The 18,867-nt window shown below is 40.0% G+C and overlaps 2 protein-coding genes across 2 annotated transcripts in view; one reads left to right on the top strand and one right to left on the bottom strand.

Annotated features, from left to right (window-relative positions):
- Window positions 1-5,653: 5,653 nt before the first annotated feature.
- LOC122445155 (basic proline-rich protein-like) lies at window positions 5,654-6,656 on the bottom strand. Its single transcript, XM_043474126.1, has 2 exons — window positions 6,433-6,656; window positions 5,654-6,287 (listed from the first exon to the last, which is right to left on the bottom strand). Exons 1-2 carry the CDS (start codon window positions 6,654-6,656, stop codon window positions 5,654-5,656), a joined length of 858 nt encoding a protein of 285 aa, XP_043330061.1.
- PPP2R3A (protein phosphatase 2 regulatory subunit B''alpha) overlaps window positions 5,776-18,867 on the top strand; it is a 212,856-nt gene continuing 199,764 nt past the window's right edge. Inside the window, exon 1 of the mRNA XM_043474125.1 lies at window positions 5,776-5,935. The gene's annotated coding sequence lies outside the window, so the exon portion shown is untranslated. The remainder of the gene's footprint in view (window positions 5,936-18,867) is intronic.

Below are 18,867 nucleotides of genomic sequence, written 5' to 3'. Positions count from 1 at the left end.
AGTGCCATTTTTCCTTATGTATGGAAGACTTCCTTTAGCATTTATTGCAGTACAGGTCTGCTATGATGAATTTTTTTACCTTTTGTACATTTGAAAAAGTCTTTCTTTTGTCTTCATTTTTGAGAAATTTTTAGATGAGAATAGAATTCTATTTTTTCTAATTTGTTGAAGCTTCTTTTTTTGAGAATAGAATTCTAGATTGATAGGTTTTTTCAGTATTTTAAAGATGTTATTTCACTATGTTCTTGCTTGCATTGTTCCTAACAAGAGATCTGCTGTCATCCTTTCTTTGTTCCTCTATATGTAACATGTCTCTCCTCTCCGTACTTTTAAGACTTTTCTCTTTATTACAGATTTTGAGCAATCTTATAGTTTTCATCTATCACTTTTATTTTTTAATTTGAAGTGTAATTGCTTTATAATGTTGTGTTAATGAGAAATCTGATTTTGATGTGCCTTCATATAGCTTTCTTTATTTTTTTGTGTGTTTTGGGTGTTGAAATTCTTAGATCTGTGAGTATATAGTTTTCATCAATGTTGAATATTTTAGGCCATTATTTATCCAAATACGTTTTGGCTCCAACTCTCTCTTTTAGAGATTTCATTTACATATGTTAGGCCACTTGAAATTGTCCCAAAACTCACTGATTCTCTACATTTTCAAAATCTTTTTTTCCCCTATGTATGTTTCATTTTGGAAATTTCTATTGGTGTGACTTCAAGTTCACTAATCTTTTCTTTGGCAATGTCCACTTTGCCACTAACCTATCCAATATATTTTTATTCAAACATTGTCATCTTCTTTAGAAGTACAATTTGGGTCTTTTTATTTATCTCATTTCTCTGCTTAGCTTTTTGAACATTTAGGATACAATTACAGTAACTGTTTTAATGTCTTTATCTATTACCTGTTTATGGGAAACATAGAGATAGAGGAACACATTAAACAATACCTCAGGGTATAATCAGTAAAGTGCAGAATGTAGGAAAGTCCAGGACCAACTATTAATTTCTTTAACATATAAAGTGCACAGAAAGAAAAATGTTTTCAGCGTTTTCACCAAATACAATGTGATGGGAATTCCCTGGCAGTGCAGTGGTTAGGACTACACACTTTCACTGCCAAAAGTACAGGTTCAATCCCTCATCAGGGAACTAAGATATCCTGCAAGCTGCATGGCACAGTCAAAATAAAAATTTGTTGTTGTTATTCAGTCACTCAGTTGTGTCAGACTCTTTGCGACCCCATGGACTATAGCATGCCAGGCTTACCTGTCCTTCACTAACTCCCAGAATTTGCTCAAACTCATGTCCATTGAATCCATGATGCCATCCAACCATCTCATCCTCTCATCCCTTCTCCTCCTCCCCTCAATCCTTCCCAGCACCAGGGTCTTTTTCAATGAGTCTACTCTTTACATCAGGTGGCCAAAGTATTGGAGCTTCAGCATCAGTCCTTCCAATGAATATTCAGGGTTGATTTCCTTTAGGATTGACCGGTTTGATCTCCTTGCAGTCCAAGGGACTCTCAAGAGTCTTCTCCAGCACCACAGTTCAAAAGCATCAGTTCTTTGGTGCTTAACATCAGTTCTTTGGTGACAATATACAGTTTTGACATATTCCTTTCCCGGTTTTGAACCAGTGAGTTGTTCCATGTCCAGTTCTAACTACTGCTTCTTGATTTGCATAGAGGTTTCTCAGGAAGCAGGTAAGGTGGTCCGGTTAGGTAGTCCAACTCTTACATCCATACATGACGACTGGAAAAACCATAGTTTTGAATTTACAGACCTTTGTCAGAAAATGTCTCTGCTTTTCAATACACTGTCTAGGTTTGTCATAGCTATGACAAGGAGCAGGCATCTTTTAATTTCATGGCTGTAGTCACCATCCACAATGATTTTGGAGCCCAAGAAAATATAAAGTCTGTCACTGTTCCCATTTCCCCCTGTCTATTTGCCATAAAGTGATGGGACCGGATGCTGTGATCTTTATTTTTGAATGCTGAGTTTTAAGCCAGCTTTTTCACTCTTCTCTTTCGCCTTCATCAAGAGGCTCTTTAACTCTTATTTGCTTTCTGCCATTAGGGTGGTATCATCTGCATATCCAAGGTTATTGATATTTCTCCCAGCAATCTTGATTCCATCTTGTGCTTCATCCACCCTGGCATTTCACAATGATGTACTCTGCATAGAAGTTAAATAAGCAAGGTGACAACATACAGCCTTGACATACTCCTTTCCCAATTTTGAACTAGTGAGTTATTCTGTGTCTGGTTTTAACTGTTGCTTCTTGATTTGCACACAGGTTTCTCAGAAGGCAGGTGAGGTGGTCTGGTATTCCCATCTCTTTAAGAATTTTCTACAGTTTGCTGTGATCCACACAGTCACAGGCTTTAGCATAGTCAATGAAACAGAAGTAGATATTTTTTTGGAATTCTCTTGCTCTTTCTATGATCCAACAGATGTTGGAAATTTGATCTCTGGTTCTTCAGTCTTTTCTAAATCCAGCTTGTACATCTGGAAGTTCTCAGTTCATGTACTGTTGAAGTCTAACTTGCAGGACTTTGAGCTAGCATGTGAAATGAGCACAACTACGTGGTAGTTTGAGCATTCAATGGCATTGCCTTTCTTTGGGATTGGAATGAAACTGACCTTTTCCTGTCCTGTGGCCACTGCCGAATTTTCCAAATTTGCTGGCATATTAGTGCAGCACTCTAACAGCATCATCTTTTAGGATTTGGAATAGCTCTGCTGGAATTCCATCACCTCCACTAGCTTTATTCATAGTAATGCTTCCTATATAAACTTAAAAAATAAAAAAGAATCATTAAAAAATACAATGTGAGGGCTTTATCTGAATCCTGACTTGAAGATATAAACTATATAAACACTTGTGAGAAAATTGGGGAAATTTGAATACTGACTAGATGTTAGTAAAAGTGTTATTCACTCAGTTGTATCCTGACTTTTTGCGACCCCATGGACTGTAGCCCACCAGGCTCCTCTGTCCATGGAATTCTCCAGGCAAAAATACTGGAATGGATAGCCATTCCCTTCTCTAGGAGATCTTCCTGACCCAAGGATGAAACCGGGTCTCCTGAATTGCAGGGAAATTCTTTATTACCTGAGCCAAAAAAATAATTTTTAAAGATAAATGATTTTGTTGTTTTTAAAAACAGAACCTATATTTTAGAGAAATAATATTCTACTGAAATAATATTTCAAATATTCTAGAATATTTGAAATAATATTCTACTGTGATTTGCTTCAGAATAATCCAGGGAGGGAAAGAGATGGTGAGGATACAGAAGGAACACAGGGGTCATGGGATGGTAGCTGTTAAAGCTGAGTAATGAGAGCACAGTAGTTCATCACATTATTCTCTCTGCTTTTGCAGTGTCGTTGTGTTGTGTTCAGTTGCTCAGTCAGGTCCGACTCTGCGCCCTATGGACTGTAGCCCTCAGGCTCCTTGTCCATGAAATTTCCCAAACAGGAATATTGGAGTGGGTTTCCATTTCCTCCTCCAGGGGAACTTCCCAACCCAGGGATTGAACCCAAGTCTCCTGAATCTCCTGCATTACCGGTGAATTCTTTACTGGTGAGCCACTGAGGAAGCCCTACTTTTGCAAAAGTTGATTTTCTTTTCCATAATTAAAAAAAAAAATAATCAGGTATTCTCTTCTCTGAAAAGACTTATCATACTCTCTCCCTACACCTAATAGAATTAATTGTGCTCAAGACTGTTCCCCTACCATCCAAACAAATTAAACACTTGTTTATTTTCAACTTGTTCTCCCTAATTTGGCTATAAATCCCTTTAGAGCAAAGATTATGTCTACACATTTTCTATTCTTCGTATTCATATCACCAACCACAGAGTTTGGATGCTCAATAAATTGTGGTGAATTGGTAGCTCTCTACCCTAACTCGCCAAGGTACTTAAGACGGATATGCTGACTCCGTCGTGCTGAATCAAATTTCAAGTTAGATCTTGCGTGCTTTATAAATTCAAATCATACTGCATATAGCAAAGGAGCCCAAAAAGTCCTAATGTAAAAACTCAGATAATGAAACTGTCAAAACAAACCTGGAATCCAGCAGGGATTGGCAGAGTCAGCAGTACTGAAATTGTACAGTTCATTGTGTACTTCCCTTCCTCACAAGTATGCATTACACTGTGACCTTTGCAAAGTCCTTCTGTCCTGCCCTGCCTTTCTCACAGGACTGCTCTAAATCTCAAGTAAGATAGGCTAATTCACTTGAAAGAGCTTTTTTTTTTTTTTAAACTGGAAAGCAGCATAAAGTTTAAAGCTCCAAGGCATGAAGGCATCTTAGGGAGCACATCATTTTAACTATTGGAAGATGTGACCCTGGATGAAATTATTCAGTAGGCAAAGCATGTTTGGTGTGATTACACATTTGACCCTTGAACAACGAAGGTTCGGACATTGGAGATCCACTTATATGCAGATACTTCTCAATAAATACGGTACTTGTATTTTCATGTTTCAGATCTTTAAATGCAGGGGAAAATCTGTGCTTGATTAGAGATTACAATATGTGGAGTCAAAAGAACTAAGATTTGAATCCTGATTCTATCCAAACTTTTTCAGCCCTCGAGTGAGTCATTTATCAATTCTTTGTTTTTGAGTCAGAGATAGCATGACAGAGGATTTTCCACTGCAAGGGAGGTGGGTGGGTGATAGACGCCCCGTACTCACCCAGCCTTGTTCAGGGGTCAACTGTATATATGAATATATACCTATCTTTTTTCCTTTCTTGAACTATAAATACACACACAGCATCTATTATACCCTTGGTTTTGTGCTAGGTGTTAGTGACACAGCGAGGACAGCTAGGTGTCCAGGACCTACCCTTGCAGGCCACCTAATCCTTGGCTATTTTTAAGTCTTCACATACCCACATACTTCCCACCCCTAGGTGCTCCTTATTCATGCTGTTCACTCTCCTGATTGACTTATTTATTAAGTTATTTACATGTTTGTGTATTTATTGATTTATCTTTTTAATAAAGAATTTCACTTTTTCAAGTTTCCTGTATGTGCTCTTAGCACAGGACTGTGGGCAAGTGGCCTGTGAATCCCTGTGTCATTTACAAGGAAGGTAATTTTGGGAGGATCTTCCCTAGCTGACTCCTCCCAACTATCAATGAGATTTATGTTTTAAGCCAGACCATTTAAAATGGTGCTAAATCTGAGGAGTTGTTATAAAGGCGTATGTCTCTGGATAATTCATAAGTTGTACATTGGTTTTATACGACTTTGTGTATTTGTGTTATATTTAACAATAACTGTTAATAATAAATATCTCTTTCAAAATTCCCACAACTTATTCACTATTTCATAACGACACACGGCGCAGATGCTGTATCAGAGTGACCAGGAGTGTCTGGTCAGCGGTGAGGGCTACCTGTCTGCCACCTCTAGCCTCAAATGGTACCATCCAGTCGGCTACAAGAGAGCAAAACTACTACTGACAATAACAACAACAACGATAAGGTTATAATACCAGTCACTGTAATAATATATCCTAGAGTGAAATTCGCATCCGCCAAATCGTAGTAAGCACTACGAATCGCGTTCCCGCATGGCCGCCAGACGCGGGACTGCAAGCACTGCGGCCGCCGCGCTCTCCTAGCGCCCCTGACCGCCCCCTGTCACTCTCAGGCCGGCAGGGTGGGCGGGGCCCACTGGGAGGGGCGGAGCCTGGCAGGCGGGGCGGGGCTCCGAGCCCACAGCAGAGGGTGGGGCCGAGGGGTAGGTGGGGGTGGACTGGCGGCTGGGCGGGGCGCGCTCGGGCCTCAGCTCCTCACGCGCCGCACTCGCAGTCTCATATCCCGCACCGCCGGGAGGCCTGGCGGCTATCGCTGTCCGTGATCCAAGGCAGGAGCCGGAGGAGGAACCGCGGGCGCTGAGGTAGGCGTGTGGCCGCCGGCCGCGCGGCCGGGCGCTCTCGCGCCCCGGGTCCGGCCCGCGGGTTGTGGCGAGGCCGGGGGGCGGTGCGCGGAGGCCCGGGCGGGCGGGGCCGGGGCCTGGGGGCGGGGACCGGACTGGCCCGAGGGGCCAGCGGGGCTGGCCCGGCCGCGGAAGTCGGGGTTCGAGGCGGTACGGGCGCCGCCTCATGCCCAGCTTGGTCCCGGGCCTTGTCAGCCCGGGAGGTGTGAAAACGGCCTGCCCCGGGGCGCCAACAGACGAGAGGGCGGGGGACGGCCTGGTCCCTCCCACTTTCGGGGCTCCGGGGCCAGTTCGTCCGTACAGCCCTCGGGAACTTGTTAATAGGAAAGCTTGGCAGAGAAACAAATGCCAACGTTTTGGAAGAACTGAGAGTCACGTCGTTAGGAGCTGAGGCTTTATTTTCCTTCCCCGCCCCCTGCCCAACCTCGGCCCGACTTGGCCAAAGAAGGATGTGTCACCAGCTCGGGGCCTCGGGCGGGATCCCGGGCCCGGCTGTGAGCTGGAGTACCTGAAACAAAGGTAAACAGGGTCCAGGCAGACCCCGGCCCTGCCCCGTGGCTGCCACTGGGCCGCCCCGGTGGGTCTTACTCCGCGCCGACCCCGGCCGCCGCCTCGGAGGGGCTTTCTCCAGGGGGACCTCTCGATGGAAACCAGCTGGCCGACGTTGGAGTTGATGTTGCATTTGCACTCTGCTATGCTCACATCATTCCCAGTCCTCTGACTCTGGTAAAGCTTAAGGAAACTGTATCCAGTTTTAGTGGTCAGCAAATGTAAGGGAGAATAAATTGCTGTCTGTAAATTATAAGGTATTTTCTTATTAGGAAATGATCTGGAAACACGAAATAAAAGTTTTTTTACATGTAAGCAAGAAAAAGAGTGATTTGTATGCCTTCCAAAATCTGAGGAAGTGTTCCTCCTCAAATCATTTATGTACAAAACTTCGCCCAAACCTTCCGTGCCAGGCGTTTTTCTTTGTTCTTGGTTAGTCTCAAGCCTCAGTTTCTGGAGAGAACACCCACTCCGAGACCCTGAGAATGGCCATACTAGAGCAGAGTGTGTGCTTCCAGCTCAGAAGGCAGCAGGCTTGTGTTACAGTAAAACACTGTTTTCTTTCTTTCTTTCTATTTTGAATTATCTGAACTTAATTTCTTCAGGAGTATCTATAACTTTTAGTGAAAGCCTTTTAAAAAATCTACAGATTACTCCTAATTTATATGTACAATTTATTTACATTTATTGCATCGTATCCTCTCTGGCACAAGAACTTAATAGCATGAGATGCTTGTGGAAAAACTTGGATCTTGGGACCTCAGAAACTGAGGACAGAGGGAAGAAAGTTAAAAACAATAAAAAAAATGGAGAAGCCCTTTTTAAAAAAAAAAAATTGGAGACATCTTTACCAGAACCAACCTGGCTATTGAGTTCAAAAGTAGCTTTATTACAAGTAATCTGAACATTAAGGAGTTAAAGATTTTTTTGTATTTGTAAGTATTTGCATATTTTAAAATGCAGCTGACATTTTGAAGAGTGAAAGGCCTATCTGACTTTATCTTAGTCTGAATTAATTTGGCCTTAATATTTTTAGCTGAAATCACTACCCTAAGAGAATGAAAGTTTTGTTTCAACAAGAAGGGAATAAAGATGAGTAATATCAGGGTATGGGGTACGTGGTGGGGGGGAACCTGTTTAAACCATAACTTTGCCTTTAAACACCTCACATTACCTTTGGCAGACAATTTACTGTGATATGGTCCCTGCCACCCTTCAACAGGCAATTTAAAGCTTTACTTCCTCTCTGAAGCTTTTCTTGACATCCTAACCCCCTGCAAAAAAACACCACCACCTGGAATAGAACTGATCACCATTTTGGTTATGACCTTCCTCTAAATTAAAGATGTGGTTGACATTTTGGACCAGATAATTCTTTTTGTGGAGGCTATCCTGTGCATTATAGGTTGTTTAGCAGCATTCCTGACCTCTAGTTAATAGTTACCAGGAGTCCCCCTCCACACACACACACAGTTGTGACAGTCCAACAGTCACACAACCCACACAGTTGTAACACTCAAAAATGTTTCCAGACACTTCCAGATGTCCCCTGGGAGGGTCAAAATCACCCCCACTTGAGAATCACTGTTCTAAATGGACTGCTGTCTTAACACTAATGACAGACGCATTGTGATCATTTGCTTCTGTGTCAGTTTACTCTGCTAGGTTTGAAGGTAAGAGCAGTCATTCATTTGTTCAGCAAACATGTGAGGGAGGACCTACATGACAATTCTAGAAATGTCTAGGGCAGACATTATTTTAGGTCTGGGAATACAGCAGTAAAAGCCATGAATGTTGTCTGCACTCTTGGACCATGTAGTTTAAAGAGAGTGACAGAAATGTATAATTATACAATTCCCCATTACAATTGTGATAGGTTCAGGAAGAAGTATAGGTACTGTGAGTACCTAAAAAAAGGGGTACTGACCTAGTTTGGAAACTGGGGAAAGTTTGCTTGGGAAATAACCTTTAAGGTGAGGTAAACTCAAGAAAAAATAGAAGTTACAAGGCAAAGCTTTGGGGGACAGTCTGCAGAATGTCTGCAGCGGGTCCTACTCCCTGCCCCAGCTGCCAGTTTTCCCATTCCTTCCAAAGGGGTCATCATGGTTAGTAGTTTTATGTATCATCTAGACATTTTCTAGAATGGTCATTCTAGAAATGTCATTAACATTCAAGCAAATGCATATTCTTTCTGTTGTTTACACAAACAGCATACTGGTATACACTGTTCTGTTTCTTGTTTTGTTCTCTTAATGATGTCCTAGAAATCTTTCCATTCTAGTACATAGTGTTCTTATTCTTTTCAATGACTATCTAGTATTCCATTGTATAGATACACCACAGATTATTTAACCATTCCCCTATTGAGGGACATTTAAATTGTTTCCAGTAATTTACTATAAGAAATAGTATTATGCATATGCTAGTTCATATGTGTGTGAATATATTTGTAGGATAAATTCCTGGAAGTAGAATTGTTGGGTCAAGCATGTATACACACAAACATTTGTAAATATTTGTGGTTGTGAAAGATTATTCTTATCAAATTGAAGAGAATGAGTGAATGTTGGGAGAAAAATGATTCTAAGATTACAATGTGCTGTTGAGTGAATTGCATCCCCCTAAAATTGCTTTTTGAAGCCCTACTCCCTAATGTGACTATATTTGAAGGTAGTATTTAGGAGGTAATTAAGGTTAAATGAGGTCATAAGGGTGGGGCCCTAATCCTATAAAATTGGTGGCCTTACATACAAGAAGAGGAGGAAGGGAAGGCATGTGAGCACACAGTGAGAATGTAGCCATTTACATGCCGGGCAGAGCCCTTACCAGAACCCAGCCTTGCCAGACATTGATATGGGAGGTCTATCCTCCAGAACTGTGAGAAAACAAATTTCTATTGTTTAAGCTATCCAGTCTGTGGTATTTTATTGTGGCACCTTGAGCTGGCTAATACTGTCAGCCTTTAGGATCCACTGGGGATTGGTGCTGGGACCCTCTTGGGTACCAAAATCCATGGATGCTCAAGTCCTATATAACATGGTGTAGTACAGTCAGGCCTCCACATCTGCAGGTTTGCATCCATGGATACAGAGGAAAACTACACTGTGGAAAGGTAGAGAAAACCTGGTAGCTGGGCCCAAGCTGATAACAGAGGAGATAAAGGGAAGTGGATAGATGTAAGGGATATATTTAGGAGGTGTAATTGATAGGATTTGATGAGTGGTATGGTACAAGCACTGAGAAAGAGAAATACATGCATAGGATGAAGCCCAGGTTTCTTGCTTGCCCAGCCAGGTGAATGGTGCTGGTACCTGAACTATACACTGGAAGGTCAAATGTTTGAGGTAGTTTAAATTACAGTTCACTTTGGGACTGGTGAGAAGCGGAGATGTCAGATGAACATTTGCTAATTCAAATCCAGAGCCCAGAAGAGTGTGATGAACAGGGGATACACATATTTAGGTGTAAATTGAAGGGCATAAATGAAATTAACCAGCAGAGAGGTTGTACACCCTCAGCCCACAGCTGAATCTGCTTTCCAGATGTGTGTTGTTTTTCACATACAGTGGTAGTGTTTGTTGTTTAATTTTGAGTTAGTTGCCAGTAATTTAAAATGTGAAAATTTCCCATGAAAATCTAGATTTGGGGCTTTTCTTTAAAAGTATGAAGATGTAGCTCTACTGAGCTGGCTTTCGCATATAGGAACAATTGAGCACAGCTGATCCCAGCTGCTTTCTAATCCACCAAAGAGCCTACCACTACCTAAGACTTATTCCTGGCCTGCTTTGTTTATTTTCTTCTCTGACCCTATAGGCATTTGAGTGTGGAATCCCTGCTGTGGGGAAAGAGTATGGAATAGTGATTCTCATTTTCGTGGCACATGGAAACACTGAATGGTTAAAAAATACTGTTGCTGGAGCCTACCTAAGAAATTTCTTTTTCTGTTTGTTGTTGTTTAGTTGCTAGGTCATGTCCAACTCTGCAACCCTCCAGACTGTAGCCCGCCAGGCTCCTCTATCCTTGGGATTTTCCAGGCAAAGCATACTGGAATGGGTTGCCATTTTCTTCTCCAGGGGGTCTTCCCGACTCAGGGATCAAACCTGAGTCTCCTGCATTGCAGGCAGATTCTATACATCTGGGCCTCTAGGGAAGCCCCTGTTTCTGTTTATTTTATCTGAATTGCAGCCTAGGATCTTTAAAGTCCTCAGGTGTTTCCACTGAGCAGTGGACGTTGAGAACCATCCGTTAGAGACTGAGAGGAGGGCTCAGCCCTAGCATTTCAAAGTTGGGTCCAGGAGGGTAGCCCCAGGAAAGTGATGAGAAGTGGCAAGAGAGGTACAGTGGATGGTAACTTGCTTGCAGTTAAGGTGTGCAAACTTAACCCAATACACTTGAAGTTGTTTCTAGTTAGATGAAAGAAAGTGTTCTAAACAGCAGGTATACTTACTGTTTGTTTTGCATGTATACATATATTCTGTTCATTACTGCATAAAGTTATACATACAAAAAACAGGCTTTACTTAGTAGGCCATTTATAGAATTTTCAAGAGTATTTGAAACTGTATTTGATTTTTGTCTTAGAAACTCGCTTTCAAATTTAATTCCAGTTTAAGATGTGTCATGAAAGGCAAGGGAAGAGAGTATTTTAAAAAAAGGAGTCCTCAAGTAAAGATGTAGACCGAAAATGATATATTGAATTTAGCAAGATGGAGTCTTTGACCTCAGTAACAACTGCTTTAGATTGAAAAAAAAGCAGAAACCAGATTGAAGTGAATACAAAGTAAGGAAATGGAAATTGTGAATGTTGGAAAAATCTTTTGAGAAGTTTACCCAATAGAGGAGTGATAAGGGAGAGGGAAGTGTCTTATATGTCTCTATGGGAGGCGCTTAGCCTGTCTTGTTACCCGAATGCTTCTCCTGACTTTTCAGGGAGGTATCTCAGAGGTGCCTGATTACCCCTCTACCCCATTTCAAGGAGTCTTGTTTGCATTTGTTTTGGAGACTTTGTGCTTTTCCCTGAAGAGGTTATTTTGTCAGGACTCTTGAGACTCAGATGTTGGTGATTATGCCCTTAGTCTGTTTCTTATCTGGAAAGCCATTGATCCTAAAGGCTAGCAGCACTCCAGTGACCCTGACATCATCCTTTAAGTGAACTGATGAACAAAGACCAGATTGTCAGCATGTTGAAAATGTAATACTTGGCTTGGTCAGGGATTATGCATCTAGGTGTCATTCCTAGTAGTCTTTGCAGCTATTTTTTTTTTCCTAATTAACTTGATCTTGCAGTTTGGTTTTCCAGTTGCATGCATGTAACATTTCTGATACTTTGAAATCTTCATCATTGATGGTGATTAAAAGGTATGGATATAAGTTGGAGGATTAGGCCCTCATTGAGCTCGGAATAAGAGAATACCAAACAAACTTTGGTTTCCAGAAGGCTGTTTGAATGCTGTTGCCTGAAGACTTTAGGTTAGAGTGACTCTCTGGAGTGGGTTGTCATGCAGATGTTTACTACCAATCTGTCTTTTATCCATTTCTGCCTCATTGGCAACAGTAATCTGACACAGGAAGGTTTAAAGGTCAGTTTTACACATCATATTTCTAAGAGTTGTGATCTACCAGCAGGATAGAAATCACAGGGGTTGGAAAATGCCAAGGATTGTTAGTGAAAAATGGTATTTATTAGTTGAAGGCATAAACACCATTGGCTGTACTCTTTTTGCAAACAGTATCATCTCATAAGGGATTGTCCTTCACAGCTGTCATTGGTTCATCAGTTATGTGAATAATGGTTAACTTCTAAATGAAGGATGACTTTGTGATATGAATAGCAGACCTTGGTTTAAGAAGGTTTACATTGTGAGTCTATGATAAAATATTTTGCTTAGAAACTTTTATGTGCTTAGTCAATTGTAGGAATTCTGTTATCACAAATATAGTTAGGTACTATGCCTATTGGTTCCCCAGGTGGCGCAAGTGGTAAAGACTCTGCCTGCCAGTACAGGAGACACAAAAAACATGGGTTCAATCCCTGAGTTGGGAAGATCCCCTGGAGAAAGAAATGGCAACTCACTCCAGTATTTCTTGCCTGGAAAATTCCATGGACAGAGGAGCCTGGTAGGCTACAGTCCATGGGGTCGCAAAGAGTCAGACACAACTGAGCATGTACACACACACACACACACACACACACACACACACACACACAATGTGCGCATGCACGCACACACACACTATGCCTGATGGTGCTAGATGGAGGGAAAAGTTCACTGCCAAAGTTGTCCAGAGCACCTTTGGTTTGTAAAGGAGGCAGTGGCGGCATGGTAAGAGAATTGAGTCAGTTGTTGGGTGCATGGCCTTAATCTGTCAAGTGTGAGCTGTGTGATTTATTGTTTTTATTGAATTAAAATTCATGTAACATAAAATTAACCATTTTAATCATTTTAAAGTGTACAATTCAGTGAATCTCAATACATTTACAGTGTTGAACAACCATCACCATTATCTAACTCCAGAATATTTTTATCATCCCAGAGGGAAACCCTGTACCCATTAAGCAGTCACTCCCCATCCCTTTCTCCCCCTATTTCCTGGTGACCACCAGTTTGCTTTCTTTCTCTGTGAAGTTGTTTATTCTGAACATTTCATATAAATAGAATCACAAAATAGGTGACTTCCTGTGTCTGGCTTCTTTCATTTAGCATGAAGTTTTATAAGGTTCATTCATGTTGTAGCATGTGTTCCTTTCTTTGAATAATATCCATTCCTTTCTTTGAATAATAATTCCGTTGAATGGATATACCATATTTTATTTATCCATTTATCAGTTGATGGGCATTTCCGTTGTTTATACCTTCCGGCTACTGTAAATAGTGCTACCAAGAACATTTGTTTGCAAGTTTTTATTTGAATATCTGTTTCAGTGCTTTTGTGTATATACCTGGAGTGGAATTGCTGGACCATATGGTAATTCTATATTTATCTATTTGAGTAACCACCATACTGTTTTCCACAGCAACTGCACCATTTTACATTTCCACTATCAGTGTTTGAAAGTTCTAGTTTCTCCATGTCCTCGTCAACACTTGTTATTTTCTGGGTTTGTTTTGGTTTTCATTATAGCCATCCTAGTGGGTGTGAAGTGATATCTCACTATGATTTGATTTGCATTACCTTAATGCTATGCATCTTTTAATGTGTTTTTTGGCCATTTTATTGGAGAGGTGTCTATATTCAAGTTCTTAGCCTGTTTTTTAATTGGGTTGTCTGTCCTTTTGTTGTTGTGTAGTTGAGTTCTTTATATATTCTGGTTACCAGACCCTTGTCAGATATATGATCCTTCAGCAACTACCAAGAGTCTTCCATTCTATTAATAGTGCCTAGTGAGTCATGACGTAACTAGAGGAGGACTAGGACTCAGCCAGTCACAGGACCCCAGGTGCAAAAGATATTTGGATAGGTTGTACCCATCCAGAATTGAAAGTATTTTTTTCTTGTTGAGCATATACTTGTCAAATTCTGTTACTGTTCCTCTCAAATTTAAGGATAGCTGTTCTAGGTATGTGAGTCATAGTTTTCAATATGAAGGAGTTTTCAGGCATTGAAGGAGAATGAAAGCAGTTTTTTTATTGGACCAAGAATTTCACATTTCATTGTACCAACTTTGAACTTCTGAAACTAAGACTATTTCCTGAATCAGTGGTTAGTGATTTCATTCACTTTAGTCAAGAAATATTTATTGAGTTATCACTATGTGCCTGGCACTTTACCAAATACTAGAGATATAGTGCCTTGTGATACAACCCCAAACTCTCTCTTGACCCTCCTCTTGATCCTTCTCCACATCTGCTCCTCTCTGTTGTCTCACTTACCGAGAGACAGTAAGTTCCTTTCCACCAGTCTTTTTTTTTTTTTTTAATTTATTTATTTTTTCAGTGGGTTTTGTCATACATTGACATGAATCAGCAATAGATTTACACGTATTCCCCATCCCGATCCCCCCTCCCACCTCCCTCTCCACCCGATTCCTCTGGGTCTTCCCAGTGCACCACGCCCGAGCACTTGTCTCATGCATCCCACCTGGGCTGGTGACCTGTTTCACCATAGATAATATACATGCTGTTCTTTCACAACATCCCACCCTCACCTTCTCCCACAGAGTTCAAAAGTCTGTTCTGTACTTCTGTGTCTCTTTTTCTGTTTTGCATATAGGGTTATCGTTACCATCTTTCTAAATTCCATATATATGTGTTAGTATGCTGTAATGTTCTTTATCTTTCTGGCTTACTTCAGTCTGTATAATGGGCTCCAGTTTCATCCATCTCATTAGAACTGGTTCAAATGAATTCTTTTTAACGGCTGTGTAATATTCCATGGTGTATATGTACCACAGCTTCTTTATTCATTCATCTTCTGATGGGCATCTAGGTTGCTTCCATGTCCTGGCTATTATAAACAGTGCTGCAATGAACATTGGGGTGCACGTGTCTCTTTCAGATCTGGTTTCCTCAGTGTGTATGCCCAGAAGTGGGATTGCTGGGTCATATGGCAGTTCTATTTCCAGTTTTTTAAGAAATCTCCACACTGTTCTCCATAGCGGCTGTACTAGTTTGCATTCCCACCAACAGTGTAAGAGGGTTCCCTTTTCTCCACACCCTCTCCAGCATTTATTGCTTGTAGACTTTTGGATAGCAGCCATCCTGACTGGCGTGTAATGGTACCTCATTGTGGTTTTGATTTGCATTTCTCTGATAATGAGTGATGTTGAGCATCTTTTCATGTGTTTGTTAGCCATCTGTATGTCTTCTTTGGAGAAATGTCTGTTTAGTTCTTTGGCCCATTTTTTGATTGGGTCATTTATTTTTCTGGAATTGAGCTGCAGGAGTTGCTTGTATATTTTTGAGATTAATCCTTTGTCTGTTTCTTCATTTGCTATTATTTTCTCCCAATCTGAGGGCTGTCTTTTCACCTTACTTATAGTTTCCTTTGTAGTGCAAAAGCTTTTAAGTTTCATTAGGTCCCATTTGTTTAGTTTTGCTTTTATTTCCAATATTCTGGGAGGTGGGTCATAGAGGATCTTGCTGTGATTTATGTCGGAGAGTGTTTTGCCTATGTTCTCCTCTAGGAGTTTTATAGTTTCTGGTCTTACATTTAGATCTTTAATCCATTTTGAGTTTATTTTTGTGTATGGTGTTAGAAAGTGTTCTAGTTTCATTCTTTTACAAGTGGTTGACCAGTTATCCCAGCACCACTTGTTAAAGAGGTTGTCTTTTTTCCATTGTATATCCTTGCCTCCTTTGTCAAAGATAAGGTGTCCATAGGTTCGTGGATTTATCTCTGGGCTTTCTATTCTGTTCCATTGATCTATATTTCTGTCTTTGTGCCAGTACCATACTGTCTTGATGACTGTGGCTTTGTAGTAGAGCCTGAAGTCAGGCAGGTTGATTCCTCCAGTTCCATTCTTCTTTCTCAAGATTACTTTGGCTATTCGAGGTTTTTTTGTATTTCCATACAAATTGTGAAATTATTTGTTCTAGTTCTGTGAAAAATACGTTGGTAGCTTGATAGGGATTGCATTGAATCTATAGATTGCTTTGGGTAGAATAGCCATTTTGACAATATTGATTCTTCCAATCCATGAACACGGTATGTTTCTCCATCTGTTTGTGTCCTCTTTGATTTCTTTCATCAGTGTTTTATAGTTTTCTATGTATAGGTCTTTTGTTTCTTTAGGTAGATATACTCCTAAGTATTTTATTCTTTTTGTTGCAATGGTGAATGGTATTGTTTCCTTAATTTCTCTTTCTGTTTTTTCATTGTTAGTATATAGGAATGCAAGGGATTTCTGTATGTTAATTTTATATCCTGCAACTTTACTATATTCATTGATTAGCTCTAGTAATTTTCTGGTAGAGTCTTTAGGGTTTTCTATGTAGAGGATCATGTCATCTGCAAACAGTGAGAGTTTCACTTCTTCTTTTCCTATCTGGATTCCTTTTACTTCTTTTTCTGCTCTGATTGCTGTGGCCAAAACTTCAACACTATGTTGAACAGTAGTGTGAGAGTGGGCACCCTTGTCTTGTTCCTGATTTCAGGGAAATGCTTTCAATTTTCACCATTGAGGGTGATGCTTGCTGTGGGTTTGTCATATATAGCTTTTATTATGTTGAGGTATGTTCCTTCTATTCCTGCTTTTTGGAGAGTTTTAATCATAAATGAGTGTTGAATTTTGTCAAAGGCTTTCTCTGCATCTATTGAGATAATTATATGATTTTTATCTTTCAATTTGTTAATGTGGTGTATTACATTGATTGATTTGCGGATATTGAAGAATCCTTGCATTCCTGGGATAAAGCCCACTTGATCGTGGTGTATGATTTTTTTAATATGTTGTTGGATTCTGTTTGCTAGAATTTTTTAAGGATTTTTGCATCTATGTTCATCAGTGATATTGGCCTGTAGTTTTCTTTTTTTGTGGCATCTTTGTCTGATTTTGGAATTAGGGTGATGGTGGCCTCATAGAATGAGTTTGGAAGTTTACCTTCTTCTGCAATTTTCTGGAAGAGTTTGAGTAAGATAGGTGTTAGCTCTTCTCTAAATTTTTGGTAGAATTCAGCTGTGAAGCCATCTGGTCCTGGGCTTTTGTTTGCTGGAAGATTTTTGATTACAGTTTCGATTTCCTTGCCTGTGATGGGTCTGTTAAGATCTTCTATTTCTTCCTGGTTCAGTTTTGGAAAGTTATACTTTTCTAAGAATTTGTCCATTTCATCCAAGTTGTCCATTTTATTGGCATAGAGCTGCTGGTAGTAGTCTCTTATGATCCTTTGTATTTCAGTGTTGTCTGTTGTGATCTCTCCATTTTCATTTCTAATTTTGTTAATTTGGTTTTTCTCTCTTTGTTTCTTAATGAGTCTTGCTAATGGTTTGTCAATTTTGTTTATTTTTTCAAAAAACCAGCTTTTAGCTTTGTTGATTTTTGCTATGGTCTCTTTAGTTTCTATTGCATTTATTTCTGCCTTAATTTTTAAGATTTCTTTCCTTCTGCTAACTCTGGGGTTCTTCATTTCTTCCTTCTCTAATTGCTTTAGGTGTAGAGTTAGGTTATTTATTTGGCTTTTTTCTTGTTTCTTGATGTAAGCCTGTAATGCTATGAACCTTCCCCTTAGCACTGCTTTTACAGTGTCCCATAGGTTTTGGGTTGTTGTGTTTTCATTTTCATTCATTTCTATGCATATTTTGATTTCTTTTTTGATTTCTTCTATGATTTGTTGGTTATTCAGAAGCGTGTTCTTTAGCCTCCAGGTGTTTGAATTTTTAACAATTTTTTTCCTGTAATTGAGATCTAATCTTACTGCACTGTGGTCAGAAAAGATGACTGGAATGATTTCAATTTTTTTGAATTTTCCAAGACCAGATTTATGGCCCAGGATGTGATCTATTCTGGAGAAGGTTCCGTGTGCACTTGAGAAAAAGGTGAAGTTGCTTGTTTTGGGGTGAAATGTCCTATAGATATCAATCAGGTCTAGCTGGTCCATTGTGTCATTCAAGGTTTGTGTTTCCTTGTTAATTTTCTGTTTAGTTGATCTATCCATAGTTGTGAGTGGGGTATTAAAGTCTCCCACTATTATTGTGTTACTATTAATTTCCTCTTTCATACTCGTTAGCGTTTGCCGTACATATTGCAGTGCTCCTATGTTGGGTGCATATATATTTATAATTGTTATATTTTCTTCTTGCATTAATCCTTTGATCATTATGTAGTGTCCTTCTTTGTCTCTTTTCACATCCTTTATTTGAAAGTCTATTTTATCTGATATGAGTATTGCGACTCCTGCTTTCTTTTGGTCTCCATTTGCGTGAAATATTTTTTTCCAGCCCTTCACTTTTAGTCTGTATGTGTCTCTTGCTTTGAGGTGGGTCTCTTGTAGACAGCATATATGGGGGTCTTGTTTTTGTATCCATTCAGCCAATCTTTGTCTTTTGATTGGGGCATTCAACCCATTTACATTTAGGGTAATTATTGATAGGTGTGGTCCCGTTGCCATTTACTTTGTTGTTTTGGGTTCACGTTTATACAACCTTTCTGCATTTCCTATCTAGAGAAGATCCTTTAGCATTTGTTGAAGAGCTGGTTTGGTGGTGCTGAATTCTCTCAGCTTTTGCTTGTCTGTAAAGCTTTGAATTCTCCTTCATATCTGAATGAGATCCTTGCTGGGTACAGTAATCTAGGTTGTAGGTTATTCTCTTTCATTACTTTCAGTATGTCCTGCCATTCCCTTCTGGCCTGGAGGGTTTCTATGATAGATCAGCTGTTATCCTTATGGGAATCCCTTTGTGTGTTATTT

The sequence above is a fragment of the Cervus canadensis genome, chromosome 7 (genome assembly GCF_019320065.1).
Source record: "Cervus canadensis isolate Bull #8, Minnesota chromosome 7, ASM1932006v1, whole genome shotgun sequence".
NCBI classification, from domain to species: domain Eukaryota; kingdom Metazoa; phylum Chordata; class Mammalia; order Artiodactyla; family Cervidae; genus Cervus; species Cervus canadensis.
Note: the sequence above shows the minus strand (reverse complement) of the source record. Positions and strands in the feature narration are given on the sequence as shown.

Bases quoted from the DNA above. Each gene is read 5' to 3' on its own strand.
- LOC122445155 (XM_043474126.1), bottom strand. From the start codon at position 6,656: ATGCAACATCAACTCCAACGTCGGCCAGCTGGTTTCCATCGAGAGGTC. The intron at 6,288-6,432 runs GTGACACATCCT...CCTATTAACAAG, and splicing joins CCGCCCGAGGCCCCGAGCTG to TTCCCGAGGGCTGTACGGAC.